This window comes from Pristiophorus japonicus, chromosome 14, assembly GCF_044704955.1.
Source record: "Pristiophorus japonicus isolate sPriJap1 chromosome 14, sPriJap1.hap1, whole genome shotgun sequence".
Lineage (NCBI taxonomy): Eukaryota > Metazoa > Chordata > Chondrichthyes > Pristiophoridae > Pristiophorus > Pristiophorus japonicus.
This window is the reverse complement of record NC_091990.1, coordinates 78,386,107-78,401,933: the sequence shown is the minus strand read 5'-3', so window position 1 is coordinate 78,401,933 and position 15,827 is coordinate 78,386,107. Positions and strand designations below refer to the sequence as shown.

The window sequence follows — 15,827 nt, the reverse complement described above, 5'->3', positions numbered from 1 at the left end:
ATGCGCAAGCAACCCACGTCCGTTCGAAGGACTGCAGGCAGCACGTAAAATTTGTGCCACCTGCTACTTTACATGATTGTAGTGTTCAGCCGAGCACTGAACATACTGCTGATTGGCTGAACACTCAGCAGAGGGCCAAAGTTCATGCGGAGCTAGCTCCAATGAAACTCAGCCTGCACTACTTAAAGGCAGTCTGCACCTCTTAAAGAGGAAGTGCATTCTGCTTGTGGAAGCAAGTGTTATAAACAAGAAGACTGAGTAATGGCTCAACAGGCCAGAGAAAAGGCTCCAAGGTTCTCGGATGCAGCACTAGAGACCTTGATCCAGGAGAGTGGTCCTCTTTCCACAGAGGGCCAGAAGATCCCCCAGGCGACAGACCAGACTGCAGGGGGACCAGTTAGCCAGAGTGATAAATGCCAGAAGTACAGCTGCGAGGACATGGACTCAGTGCAGGAAGAAGTTTAATGATCTCACAGGTCGGTGAATTCATCTATAATTGTCACATCCCACTACCTGCACCACTAGCCTCACACACTGCTCAATGCACCACACCTCCATCACTCACCTACCAACAATCTCTACCAAACATGGCTCATACCTCTTCTTTACTGCCTCTGCTGCATCTCGCTGTCATGTTGCAGGCCAAGGGGGATAACAACTAGAGCCCCCATGACTGGGAGCAAGTGGTCTGACGATAACCCTTGAACTCAGAAGCAAGGCCTTCTCCAATTGTCGCACCACTTCCTGTCACTTCACCAACTTTAAATAACTGGAGAAAGCTCCAAAATAGTTGCACAAACTTACACAGAGCAAGTAGAAATAAAAGACAAGTTGGCGATGATCCCTTTAAATAGCACTGGTGGGGGTCCTTCCTGCTGCAGAACGCGTGGTTATAAGAGGGCGTTAGCTCCACGATGACGACCAAAATAGCAACGTTGGTGTCAAATCAGTGTTGCACATTGATTGACGTCACGATTTGCCCACTTACCATACTTCCAGTACATGCTCCTAATGGCCGCCCTACTGCCCTCACCCAGTAGGCATCTGGTGCAGTCCACATCAAATGGTGCACGCGTTGCTCAGACGGCATTTTGGTCCCAATTCAGCACCCGTAGCACCCAAAGAATGCACCCGTAGCACCCAAATTTCTAGGCCCTAATATCCAAAGTACGGTTTGAAACAAGATATAAATATATTAAATTTATAAATATATTAAGGGAAAGACAGTGGCTAAGGGAAATGTGGGCCCATTAAAGACAGACACAGGTGATACTATAATCAACAATAAGGAAATGGCAGACTTGTTACCTGAATACTTTCCATTCATCTTCACAGTAGAGGAAGAGGACAAAATACATGAGGCACAAGAGAAACTAAAAATTACTCAAGGAAAATAACCTATTAGATTTAATACAAGTAGAAAATAGTCATGGAGAATATAATGAGACTTAAGATAGACAAATGTCAAGGACTTGAAGGTTTCCACCCAGGGTATTGAAAGCAGTAGGTGGGGGAATTGCAGATACATTAGTCATAATCTTCCAAAGCGCTCTTGATTTTGGGATTGTGCTGTTGGATTGGAAAATTACAAATGGTTTTCCATTATTTAAGAAGGGTAGGAAAGAGAAGCCAGGTAACTAGAGATCTCACAGACTAATGTCAGTTGTGGGGAAATTATTAGAATCTGTTATTAGGAACAGAGGGTCCGAATTTGGTCAAGGCCTCCGTGCGCCCAAGTGCTGCCCAAAGTGCCGCCAAAGTACCGGACGGTACTTTCGGCGGGGCTTTCATCAACGAAGTCCCTTGAAGGTCGGCGGACGGCAAATGAACAACGTACACTGCCAATCTGGGCGGCAGCTCTCATTCTCGACGGCAAAGGCGCTTGCCGCCCAAGTGCCGCCGAGGATGGAGTCGGGCCCACGGACAGCTGAAAATAAAAATCATCAGAAAAAAATTAAAAAACAATCAGAAGACCTTCAGGGGACCCCATCCAGGTAAGTCGCTGTGTCCACCCCTGTTCTGCCACCAACTCCCACCCACAGGAATCTGGGAGCTCAGCGGTTGGGAGCTCAGGTGCGCCACTTAGCTGTCCGCTGACGTCAGTGGGCGCTTCCTTGCGGCTCTCCCCTCCCGCCCGCTCCAGGCCACCCTGGAAGTGGCACTGGACAGATCTTGCAGAGGAATGTCGGCGGCAGTGGGCGGTGAGTTGATCAATTTTGGCCCCAGAGTAACTGAGCAGTTGGACAAATTTGAACTAATCAGAGAGTATCAGCATCAATCTATGAAGGGTGAGTCATGTTAATTCATTGAATTATTTGAGGCTGTCACTAACATGGTGGATAAGGGAGTGCCTATGGATATTATTCATATGGGCTTCCAGAAGGCTTTTGATAAGGTTCTGCACAAGAGAAGATTAGATAAAACGAAACCGCATGGAATTAGAGGCAAACTTGCAGCATGGGTTGGAAATTGATTGGGAGATCGGAGATAGAGGGTAGGGACAAACGGGATGCACTCTGATTGGCAGGATAATGTTCCCCATGGATCTGTACTGGGGTCACAGTTCTTCACCATATTTGTCAATTACTTGGATGACGGAATAGATAGTTGTAGCACAAAGTTTGCAGATGACACTAAATTGGGAGGCATGCTAGTTAGGGCAGATAGGAGCAGGAAGTTACAAAGAGATGAAGTGTGTCAGTAAAACTGGCAAATGGAGTACAATGTGGGAAAGTGTGAGGTCATCCACCTTGGCTCTAAGAAAGACGAATAAGTGTATTTAGTGTATTTTCTAAATGGTGAGAAATTATAAACGCAATAGTAAGAAAGGACATTAGCTTGAATGATGTGGAATCTATATAGGTAGAGCTGCAGAATACCAAAGGGCAGAAAATGCTAGTGGGAGTTGTATACAGACCACCAAACAGTAGTAGTGAGGTTGAGGATGGCATCAAACAAGAAATTAGGGATGCGTGCAATAAAGGTACAGTAGTTATCATGGGCAACTTTAATCTGCATATAGATTGGGCTAACCAAACTGGTAGCAATACTGTGGAGGAGGATTTCCTGGAGTGTATTAGGGATGGTTTTCTAGACCAATACGTCGAGGAATCAACTCGAGAGCTGGCCATCCTGGACTCATTGTGTAACGAGAGAGGATTGTGCAAGGCCCCTTGGGGAAGAGTGACCATAATATGGTAAAATTCTTCATTAAGATGGAGAGTGACACAGTTAGTTCAGAGACTAGAGTCCTGAACTTAAAGGAAGGTAACTTCGATGGTATGAGACGTGAATTGGCTAAGATAGACTGGCAAATGATATTTAAAGAATTGATGGTGGATAGGCAATGGCAGACATTTTAAGATCACATGGATGAATTGTACATCCCTGTCTGGCATAAAAATAAAACGGGGAGGGTGGCTCAACCGTGGCTAACAAGGGAAATTAATGGTAGTGTTAAATCCAAGGAAGAGGCATATAAATTGGCCAGGAAAAGCAGCAAACCTGAGGACTGGGAGAAATTTAGAATTCAGCAGAGGAGGACAAAGGGGTTAATTATGAGGGGGAAAATAGATGAGAGTAAGCTTGCAGGGAACATAAAAACTGACTGCAAAAGCTTCTATAGATATGTGAAGAGAAAAAGATTAGTAAAGACAAATCTAGGTCCCTTGCAGTCAGAATCAGGTGAATTTATAATGGGGAACAAGGAAATGGCAGACCAATTGAACAAATACTTTGGTTCTATCTTCACTAAGGAAGACACAAATAACCTTCGGAAATACTAGGGGACCGAGGATCGAGCGAGAAAGAGGAACTGAAGGAAATCCTTATTAGTCAGGAAATTGTGTTAGGGAAATTGATGGAACTGAAGGCCGATAAATCCCCAGGGCCTGATAGTCTGCATCCCAGGAAGTGGCCCTCAAAATAGTGGATGCATTGGTGGTAATTTTTCAACATTCTATAGACTCTAAATCAGTTCCTATGGACTGGAGGGTAGCTAATGTAAATCCACTTTTTAAAAAAGGAGGGAGAGAGAAAACAGGGAATTATAGACCAGTTAGCCTGACATTGGTGGTGGGGAAAATGTTGGAATCAATTATTAAAGATGTAATAGCAGCGCATTTGGAAAGCAGTGACAGGATCAGTCCAAGCCAGCGTGGATTTATGAAAGGGAAATATGCTTGACAAATCTTCTAGAATTTTGTGAGGATGTAACTAGTAGAGTGGACATGGGAGAACCAGTGGATGTGGTGTATTTGGACTTTCAAAGGGCTTTTGACAAGGTCCCACACAAGAGATAAACGTGCAAAATTAAAGCACCTGGTATTGGGGGTAATGTATTGACATGGATAGAGAACTGGTTGGCAGACTGGAAGCAAAGAGTAGGAATAAACGGGTCCTTTTCAGAATGGCAGACAGTGACTAGTGGGGTACCCAAGGTTCAGTGCTGGGACCCCAGCTATTTACAATATATATTAATGATTTAGACGAAGGAATTGAATGTAATATCTCCAAGTTTGCAGATGACACTAAGCTGGGTGGCAGTGAGAGCTGTGAGGAGGATGCTATGAGGCTGCAGGGTGACTTGGACAGGTTAGGTGAGTGGGCAAATGCATGGCAGATGCAGTATAATGTAGATAAATGTGAGATTTTCCACTTTGGTGGCAAAAACAGGAAGGTAGAATATTGTCTGAATAGTGACAGATTAGTGGCAAAATCAGGAAGGTAGTATATTATCTGAATGGTGACAGATTAGGAAAAGGGGAGGTGCAACGAGACCTAGGTATCATGGTACATCAGTCATTGAAAGTTGGCATGCAGGTACAGCAAGCGGTGAAGTAGGCAAATGGCATATTGGCCTTCATAGCGAGAGGATTTGAGTATAGGAGCAGGGAGGTCTTACTGCAGTTGAACAGGGCCTTGGTGAAGCCACACCTTGAATATTGTGTACAATCTGAGGAAGGGCATTCTTGCTATTGAGGGAATGCAGCGAAGGTTCACCAGACTGATTCCCGGGATGGCAGGACTGACATATGAAAAAAGTCTGTATCGACTAGGCTTATATTCACTGGAATTTAGAAGAACGAGAGGGGATCTCATAGAAACATATAACATTTTGATGGGATTGGACAGGTTAGATGCAGGAAGAATGTTCCTGATGTTGGGGAAGTCCAGAACCAGGGGTCACAGTCTAAGGATAAGGGGTAAGCCATTTAGGACCGAGATGAGGAGAAACTTCTTGACCCAGAGAGTGGTGAACCTGTGGAATTCTCCACCACAGAAAGTTGTTGAGTCCAGTTCGTTGGATATATTGAAAAGGGATTTAGATGTGGCCCTTACGGCTAAAGGGATCAAAGGATGTGGAGAAAAGGCAGGAGTGGGGTACTGAAGTTGCAAAAATGATCTGCCATGATCATATTGAATGGTGGTGCAGGCTCGAAGGGCCGAATGGCCTACTCCTGCACCTATTTTCTATGTTTCTATTGCTGTCTGGGCTGCAGGGATGCCCTAATATCGCTAATGTGATGCAACAAATTGCGAGACTGTCTGTCATGGAGAGAGTGACTATCTCCACGGAGCTTCGAGCATGGCTCTTAAGTGTCTCAATTCAGGCCATGACCACTGCTGTGCGGAGTGATGTGGCAAATGAAATCCTGCGTCCGCTCCCACCACCAGGGCCAACCCCCCCCCTCCAATTGCACGAAACAGTTCTTCAACCACTCATCCACCCATTGCACATCTGCCCAATGGGTCCCATCACATATTAACATTCATCATGAAACTAGTGAAAGGGCGAGTTGGTACTTGGGCCACAATAATGGGCAAGACGCGAAAGTGATGCTAACAATATAACATTTTGTCAAACACCCGTATGCATCATCATCATAAGCAGTCCCTCGAAGTGAGGGTGACTTGCTTCTACGCCAAAAAAGGGATGAGTTCACAAGTGTTTCAATGAACGACCTAATATTCCCAGTCCTGAACTGCATCCTGAAGGGGTGGAAGATGCCTGTGCGTGGATTTTTTTAATGTGTGTTGACCGTTGCACACCAGCCATCACACGGACTTGACAGAGCTAGGTCTTGGTCCAGTGGCAAGGATTAACCAGGACGACTGAGACCAGCTCTGCTGCACTGACCTAGTGCGCACACATATCGCAGTGTGGGCTGGTCCGTGCTGCCCCTGGGCCCCTGGCCGTATGCACACCCTTCGTGAATTACAATTTCTTGACCTTACTCTTCCTCCTGCTGCCACGTGATGCACCCGTGTAGCTTCAGCAAAGGTGGTGGTAGGTTGCTCAGATCTATATTGCTGAGAAGCTTTTGTCCTGCATCCTCTGCGTTTTGGAACCCCTGAGGGCCCTGCCAAAGACTGTTGCACCTGCTCCTCTGCAGGGGCACATTCGGCCATTGGGAGATGAGGTAGCATGTCGAGTACTGACTGATTCGGGGCAACTGGTGAGAAGTGAGAGCGCTTTTGAGTGGAGTTCCCACAGCCATGTCCCCTTTCACCGCCATCCCTATACCGCTCCTGGGCCAGTGCCACATCACTCTGCATAGGCGTGGTCATGACTTGCATTTAAGAGCCACACTTGAAGCTCCATGGAGCTGGCCCTTCTCTCCACAGCAGACATTCTTGCAAGTCGCAGTGCCACCAATCCACGAGTGATCGAATTGGACACCTCCATCCTATCCGCTACTGTGGAGAGCATGTGTGATACGCCCGACAGTACCTGGCTAAGTTACTGAGCCACCTCTAGCATTCTCCTTCTCAATGATAGCCCCTGGGGTTCAGTGCTCAGCTGAGCAGAGCTTGCAGAGCATTGTGTTCCCAGTCACGGACTCTCCACAGCTGTTCCTGCCAGCAGTGTCTGCTCGTGCTCACTTGTGAGGTGTGAATTACCAGGTGAAAACCTAACTAACTGCCTAAGTGAACCCACTCAAGTGCGTGTGTCTGTGCCGGCCGATGCATGTCTGTATGTCCTCTGACAGTGCATCCTCAAAAGGAGGAATCATCATCAGGCATGTCTACAGACTCTTGATCTATGCGTGCAGGCCCTGGAAGACAAAAGAAAGGGATAATGATTTAGCTGTGGCAAAGTCACAGTCTTGACAATCACCAGTCAGTCTTCTCATTGTTCAATCATTGATAAAATAAAGGCAGCATATATGTGTCAGGGGATATTTAAATTCTGTCACCAGTTATCTGCGAGCTCCCTGTCTTTCTGTCTCTGACTGAGCGGGGCACAGATGTGCCACTTGTCCCCAGGACCTCCTCCTCTGCATCAGTGAGCTGGATTATTTGTGGCGGCCCCCCTCCAGCCCTCTGCCTGTCGCTTGTGTTTTGCGCTCTCTTCTTCTACAAGGGATGAAAAAGCAGACCTCTGAGAGAGTGAAGGTCAGGTTTTCATTCAATGGATGCAGTGCATTCGGTGACTATGAGACAGATGCATCATATTACATAAAGACTGGGATGAGTATCAGTGGTGGATGGGTAAATGGGGAGGTGATGAAGTACATGCAAAGTGAAGGTAGGGTGCTGCTGCACGTTGAGTAGGTGTGAGGGGCGATCTGATGGAGAAGACTTAGCAAGACAGAATGGAAGATGGGGTGCGTAAAGCACAGAATTATCATCATCATAGGCAGTCCCTCGAAATTGAGGAAGACTTGCTTCCACTCTAAAAGTGAGTTCTCAGGTGACTGAACAGTCCAATATGGGAATTACAGTCTGTCACAGGTGGGACAGACAGTGGTTGGAGGAAAGGGTGGGTGGGACTGGTTTGCCGCACGCTCCTTCCGCTGCCTGCGCTTGTTTTCTGCATGCTCTCGGCGACGAGACTCGAGGTGCTCAGTGCCCTCCCGGGTGCTCCTCTTCCACTTCGGGCGATCTTGGGCCAGGGATTCCCAGGTGCCAGTGGGGATGTTGCACTTTATCAAGGAGGCTTTGAGGGTGTCCTTGAAACGTTTCCTCTGCCCACCTGGGGATCGCTTGCCATGTAGGAGTTCCAAGTAGAGTACTTGCTTTGGGAGTCTTGTGTCTGGCATGCGGACAATGTGGCCCGCCCAACGGAGCTGTTTGAGTGTGGTCAGTGCTTCGATGCTGGGGATGTTGGCTAATCGAGGACACTGATATTGGTGCACAGAATATAGTTGAATCAGAAAATGTATTCATTTTTCCTGATCTGGTTATATTATTAAACTGCTTTCTACATTGCATCAATGACCTGGGCACAACGCTCTTACTGCTCACCTCCTCAACAACCTCCCACCATGCCTTATTGTTGAGAGCTACAGGTTTCTTCCTCCCATTGCTGGGAAAAGAATGTCCCTCCTCCCCCTCTTGTCTGCACTCAGCAGTAATTCCAGCGAGGCATCAATAACTCTGGGTGCTGCCTTCACTCTACATCCACCATCGGTCCTGAACACCTCCAATTTCCAGGTGAAACCTGGAAGTCAAAATTAAATTGTACAATTGAGCTGAGATTGCCAATTCTGACCCGCTCCGTTGACTTTCTGGTTTCCCCCATACAATTCCACCCCTGGCTTGGAAACCGGCTTCAGGTAAATATCGGGGTCTAGAATTCAGTCATTCATTAAATAGCATTGGTTTCAGGTCAATTCTAATTCCAGGATTCTTGTGCATTGGGCCATTAATGGATTTTGTTAGATTTAATGAAAGAGGAGTCTGCATTGTTCCAGGCATCTGCCTATTGAATTAGTGACGCATATCATAAAAGAGGCATTTGTTTACTTGTCTGATTTGACACTTTAATTATGACTTGTGTCCAAAAAACAAACTGAAACGGGAATGACATTTAATCTCAGAAAAACACAGAGTACCTATGTACGATGGACAATTATCCAAATGGGTTTTGCGAATGATCTTACTCATTTGCGTTATTCTGCTTGTGGAGAAAATCTTGCATTAAGGAGTGAGCCAAAGTGTATTGCAGCAGCAATAGCCCATAGGCGCAAAACATATGGCAGTTTGCAGCTGAGTAAAACAGAGGCTTTCCCTGCAGTTACAGACACATTCTTGGCACATTGAACCTCTATACCTGCCAACTTGTCCAGCGTTCGAGCAGGGCACCAAGGAGTGATGAACTCACCTCACAGGCCATTATGCATTATCACTTTTAAGCACTGCTGTAACATCATACATGTACAGAAGAGATCGCACACAGTGGACTGTGTGATGGTTTTAATTGTGCAGAAACATATTTATGTTTGTATGTATTTTATAAGCAGGATATTTATATAAATTATCCTGACAACCCTTCCAAACATTCCGTGCATCATTAAAAGCAGAAGTCCCATGAGGGCCAGAAGTCTATTTCAATTCCAGTTCAACTTTACAGCCAGAAATTTCCTCAGCGGTGCTCGGCTTTAGCGGAAGATTGGTGGAAATCCCAGGTAGAGTCATACACAGGCTTTCTGCCCAGCTTCCATCAAAGTTATGGCGGCCGATCGGGCGAACCTCCCGAGGAAGCTCCTAGCATTAGTTTCTAACGTATGTTTCACTTCTACAGTGTACCCTGCACCAATTTAATTTCCTTTGTCCTTATCAATGCACCACCTAGAGTGGGCCTAGGGACTGAGATGGGGATAGATGCGGTGTATGGTAACCAACCTCTTGGGACACAGGTGGTCCTCCTCTTGGGGCCACTGATTCCTGGCCTCCACCTAGGACAGAGTGCTTTTCTGGGTTGAGACTCCATTGTCTTGGCCTGTTGGCTTTCTTCCACCAATGAAGGCATCTCAGGGGATGAAAAGAGAACACTCTGATGTTGTTGTCCAAAGAGAAGACAGAATTCTCGAAGCCTTGTCCTACTCGGCCATGAGGCATGGCATCACAATCTGAGGCCAGGTTCCGATGATATAATTTAAAGGTAACTTTAGCTGCATTTAGGGACAATGCAATTTTGAAGCGCAAAGAAATTCCGAGGCAGCGCAAAATCAGGGCAAAATGCTTCAGCTGCTCAGAAATCTGATGCCACAGATCAGCAAATTAGAGGAATACTCTAATACCACTTCCATGGCCTCCTGTAACCCCAGAGAGAGGCTTTTACAGTTCAAGATGTGACCTGGATCTTTGAGTGCTCCACATACTGCGTGTGTAGTAAAAAGGTCATGAATTTCGTCATCCGTATTTTCCTGATTCCTTTTCTTCTGTTTCACAATTTAATGTTAATGCAACAACCCATCAAATAAGTGTAAATCTGGAAGAATAAATGAAAAGATGAAAGAAAATCAAGTACTTCTTTTGGTTGCTATCAAAGCAGCCTGTAGTTGGCAATCCATTTGAGAAGATTTATGAAGACATAAATATATTGGAAAAAGTACGTGAGACTCATTTCAGGAACTACATGCATATCCTGTTTCATGAGTATCTGATGGAACCTGCGAAGTACAAACTACCAATTGAAGGGAGGTCAACAGATATACCTATTTATGGCCTGATTGTTTCATGTTTCATAACAGGCTTGTTTATTTCACTTTCTTGACAGATCCAATGCATCCCCGGGGAAAGGGCATTCGTGGGCGGAGAGGTTGGCTATTTTCCCAACTTCTGCCCGTAGAATTGACAAATCGCAAGTTCAAGGTTTTCACGCATGCGCTTCGCTACGGGCGCATCTGCACCTCGTATGTGCCTGTGGGGACCGCAAGTTATGGCCCTTTAGGTCAGCCTAGACACCTGGGGGTGGATGGAGAGGGGGGAGTTTGTGGTGAGGAGGTAGGAGGTGATTTTCATCTGCCTAACACTCTGTTCATCCTGAAAACTGGGCAGAATTTCTTTTAAAACCTCTGGGCAGATTGCATGGGCTACCCAGTAGAACTGAGTGTTGAATGGCTAAACAAACGGTCCTTAAAGAGACCACTCTGAAAAGCCCCCAAAACAGCTGTGCCACTGATATTTGCAGGGCCAGGAAGAGAATATGATGCTCTGCCTGGCCCCACAAAAATCGTCCCAACCCAGGCCGGTCGCTCAGTGGCCTGCCCCGTGTTTACCGTCTCTCGTTAAAGACTTATTTGCGGATCAGCCCCGTGGAGGAGTTGACAGGTTTTCCGCCCCCAACCCCACTGATTGTGAGCCGGCTGACAACACACGTTGCACTCTGGCAGCTTGGCGATCAAAGTAAAATCGTTCAGGCCTCTCCTCTTGCTGGTGCTATTGGGCAGCCACTGTGTTCGATCTACCCAACGCTCAACCCATCATCCTGTGTCATTTCCGCCATTTGCAACGCCCTGCCATCACCAAAACCCACTCCCCGTCCCATGGCACCTTCCCAATACATATGCGCGTACACTTAATCTTATGAGGGGAGTTGTTCGACTTCAATGCTGCCAAAACAAGACATAATTGGGAAATTGCACTAATCCAGCTGTTATGTAATGATGTGTGTATCGTCCCAGTACCTTAAATGTAATGCAAGTACTATGCCACACCACAGAGGGCGCTGCGGTGGGAAACCCTGGTAGTACCTGTAACAAAGGCTATATAAGGCTGACCACCACACCTGGGAGGCACTCGGGAGCTGAACAATAAAGGACGAAGGTCACAGCAGTTAGACTTACATCAGACCGTGTGGAGTCAGTGATTTGTGTGCTACATACACCACATTGACAACGAGGAAGCGGACGAACTCCACGCAACCATGGCTACTCTGGGCTCGCTAAAGGATTTTACCGTGGGCAATGATTGGGAGGCCTTTACGGAAAGGCTCGAGTACTACTTCACAGCAAATGACCTGACGGAGGACACATACGCAATGAGAGAGAAGCGTAAGGCGATATTGCTCTCCAGTTGTGGAGATGAGGTTTACTGTCTCGTCAGGAATTTGCTGGCACCTGGGAGCGCCAGGGACAAGTCATACGAGGAGCTGACTGAACTCATTCGTGACCAGTTGAAACCGAAGGAGAGCATCCTCATGGCCAGATACAAATTTTACCATCACTGCAGACCTGAGGGCCAGGATGTCACCAAATATGCTGCGGACCTCAGGAGACTCGCGGCGCCGTGTGATTTTGGGGCACACCTTGACGAGGCTTTGCGGGACGTTTTCGTTATGGGGATTGGCCACGAGGGCCTCCTTCACAAGCTGTTGGCCACGGAACCCACAGTCACTCTGACAAAGGCCATCGCCATCAGCCGGGCATATATGACCTCGACTTGCAGCACCAAGCAAATGATCCACACAGTCTCGAACCCGGCAGGCACTGTCCACAGGATAGCGCCCACCACGGACAAAACTGCAGAACGTGGCTCTGCCCGGGGCAGAGAGCATGGACCTCGGGATCCTGGAACTCAGAGTCCGCCGAGGGGGGCCAATCAAGCAGCACCATGCTGGCGCTGTGGAGGAAGCCATGAGGCTCACCGGTGCAATACCTGCCCCGTTAAAGGCCACCTTCAGCATATGTGTAAAAGAAATCGGACTTACCATGTGGCTGAGGAGATGGGGAATGATCCACTGTTCAGCGAGGAGCAGGTAGAAGAAGATGAGGTGCTTGGACTGTATACGTGCACCGACGATTCGCCCCCAGTGATAAGTGAAGTAAAAATCAACGGAGTCCCAGTGAGTATGGAAGTGGACACGGGCTCGGGTCCGTCGTTGATGAGTCGGAGAACTTTTGATAAACTGTGGATTAACCCAGCTGCACGACCCAAGCTGGTCCCGGTCACGGCGAAGCTGCGTACCTACACCAGGGAACTAATACCTGTTCTCGGCAGAGCGATGGTGCAGGTATCCCACCGGGACGAGACGCACGCTTTACCTTTGTGGGTCGTTGCAGGCGATGGGCCGACACTCCTCGGCCGGAGGTGGATGGGGAAGGTCCGTGGGAGCTGGGAAGACTTCATTCCTCCACAGGCTGCTGCTCCCCGGGGTGCTGCCGTGCCCCGGGTCCCCAGAGAGCAGCGCCGACCGAGCTGGAGCTGCAGCCTCAATCCACCCACAGGCAAGTCCCAGCCCCGGACCTCACACAGAGACCCTGCAGCCTTAATCCCTACAGGCAAGTCCCAGGCCCGGACCTCACACAGAGATCCTGCAGCCCCAGCCCCCACAGGCAAGTCCCAGGCCCGGATCTCACACAGAGACCCTGCAGCCCCAGCCCCCACAGGCAAGCAGCCCTGCACAGAGGGGCCTAAGGGGGGATGGGGGTTGAGCTGGCGGGGCGCTGCGGGCGGGGTGCTGAGGGATCCAGCGGCCGGCGGTTCGGAAGGGCCCCGCAGAGGAAGAGGCCATTGGGCGGGCCCCGCAGAGGAGCTGTTAGTGTCGGGCGGCGGCCATGGCAGCCGCAGGGGAGGCCGCAGGGGACGCGGCAAGTGCGGCCACTGGAGAGGCCACAACGGCCGCAGGAGAGGCGGCAAGTCAGGTGGCAGTGGAGGGGAGCAGAGGCTGCGACGGCGGAGGGCATTCGGAGCGGCGGAGAAGAAGATGGCGGCGGCATCGTGTCGGAGCTGCAGAGCATCAAAGATGGCGGCGCCCAAGGAGAAGCCTCGTGGAATCCTCCTGCATCAAAGATGGCGCCTTAAAGAGGAAATGCACCTGGGTGTCTTAAAAGGGCCTTACAAAGAGATGGTCCCCACAAAGGACTTCTGTTTGGCAGAGCGAGTCTAAAATGAGCTATGTTAATGTGAGATAGTGAATTTATAATAAGAATTACTTTTTTTATGCTGAATGGCCACTGTATTTGTGTAAAATAATGGATGAAGTACAATTAATGATAACGGCTAACAAGGAAATCAAGGTTCCACTACCAGTCAATAACCAGTTAATGTACCAGATAATATGTACCATACTAACACACTGTCTATGCCCACCTGCCTTCCGTTGGACAAGTGTGATGTTATGTAATGATGTGTGTATCGTTGTCCTGCGTCCAGGTGGGGGGGGGTGAAGGTGATGTTATGTAATAATGTGTGTATTGTCCCAGTACCTTAAATGTATTGTAAGTACCAAGCCATACCACAGAGGGCGCTGCGGTGGGAAACCCTGGTAGTACCTGTAACAAAGGCTATATAAGGCTGACCACCACACCTGGGAGGCACTCGGGAGCTGAACAATAAAGGACGAAGGTCACAGCAGTTAGACTTACATCAGACCGTGTGGAGTCAGTGATTTGTGTGCTACATACACCACACCAGCTATGATCGTCTGCCGACTAATGTGTCTCATATCAAGTCATATTTCTTTCACTTAGTAACAGAGTAATATATTGTGTATTATATAGTATAATAATCGTGCTGTGGTAAAACAGCTCACCATCCAGCAATCAGCAAAGGCATGGGAGATCGACTAATATCATCTATTTGTTTAATTTATTGACCACCCGTCCAATGTATTTGGGCTTAATAAACATCTGTCTGAGCAGTACAGATGTGCTCATTTCCTACTCAATGCTGCTATGACAACTGTCATCATGTAGCTGTATCCTAGCTGTGGCGATCCATCTCCCAGCATCACTACTAGCTTGTAATACTATAGAGCTGGAGCTCCTGGCTCTCAGCTGCTCAATTTTTCCTTAAATCAAAAAATTAATGGGCAAAAATTGCTGTGCTCTGCCCCATTACTGCTAAATGTAATTGTTTTTATAAACTTATTTCTGTGATTGATCGCTGAAATGCTCCCCCAGAAATGGCCGTTGACTGCTGATGAATGGCAATGCCAATCGCCCCTTCTGAATCTTTTGCTGGGAATCAGAGAGCTGACATTCCCAACCATTCCTCTTTTCCTGATTTGTGCAATGCCTATGGAATAGTGTAGGCTGCGGCCTAATTAAATTTGTAAATAGTGTTTGAATCCCTGACCAGTGATCACAACTCTAACCCTTAACTCAATGCAGTTACCACCAACCTTTTCAATTCTTTGGAATTGTTCTTGTGACTCAAAATTACCCTCATCCTAGCTCTGACTCTGACCTTTCACCTCCTGCAAACCTGACCTGACTCAGCTTTAACTGGACTGCACCTCCAAACCCTTCCTTGCTTCCCTCAAAGCCTGGGGCCAACTGGGAGATCATACTGACAGAGAGAGACAATGGAGGTATGCACATAGACAGCTAGACACAGACACAGTGAGGTCATTGGACATACAGAGAAAGACTTACAGGAAAGAAAATGGATTGAGCACCAAATGAGTGGAAATCTGGGATAATGTCTCCAGTCACCTCTCACTTTGTGCTTGTTACTCAGATGTAACCCATCAAAATATCTTATTTAATGTTTACCCACTGAAAAAGTTATGCTTGGAAGAATATTGATCATTTAAGATTTTTCTTTTATACCCACCCTAAATCATGATTGATACAAATTATTTTTCTGCTAACCAGGGATGCACAGGTATTGATTGCGGTAGAATGGTTGAACACGAGCAGTTCAGTGGATGCAATGTGATGCTTTCCACAAAACAGGATATTTGCACAAACTCCAGGTCATGTTCTCCCTCTGCACTCTCCCATGTTTTTGTTTTTACTAACTGCTGCATTTCCATCCAATTAGAAAGTTGTCTTGAAGACAACAGTTTAAATTAATTCTGTTCATTGGGGCCAAAGAATTCCTTAATGTGGGGATCAAATCAGGTTCAATATTGTGGGGCAGGCAGTTGGCAGAGATCATAAAATGAGTGCAACAGAGGGTTAATTCCATAATCCCATGTTTCCAGTTGTAGCCCTATTTCCAATCCTTGCTCCGATTGAGCATGCTTCTTTGTGGGAAGCGCAGGATTGCAGAATTAAGATTTCAGGAGAAGTGATTTTAAAGCTCTGAGGGTTGAAATCGGTAGGAGATTTTAAATGGAAAAGGGAAAAATATGCAAATGTTGAATATTT

The 15,827-nt window shown here is 47.3% G+C and overlaps 1 protein-coding gene across 9 annotated transcripts in view; it reads right to left on the bottom strand.

The window, feature by feature from the left end:
* Nucleotides 1–15,827, bottom strand: part of LOC139279954 (mucin-2-like) — a 242,283-nt gene that overhangs the window by 206,458 nt on the left and 19,998 nt on the right. For 5 of the 9 annotated variants that reach the window (XM_070899301.1, XM_070899307.1, XM_070899306.1 and 2 more), the window contains exon 1: nt 6,941–7,754. The exons of 3 other annotated variants lie outside the window; for them this stretch is intronic. In XM_070899301.1, coding sequence (XP_070755402.1) covers nt 6,941–7,019 — 79 coding nt within the window. In that variant the 5' untranslated portion in view covers nt 7,020–7,754. Of the gene's footprint in view, nt 1–6,940; nt 7,755–12,439; nt 12,999–15,827 lie in introns of those variants that run through there. One more of the 9 variants, XM_070899309.1, reaches the window with a different exon arrangement.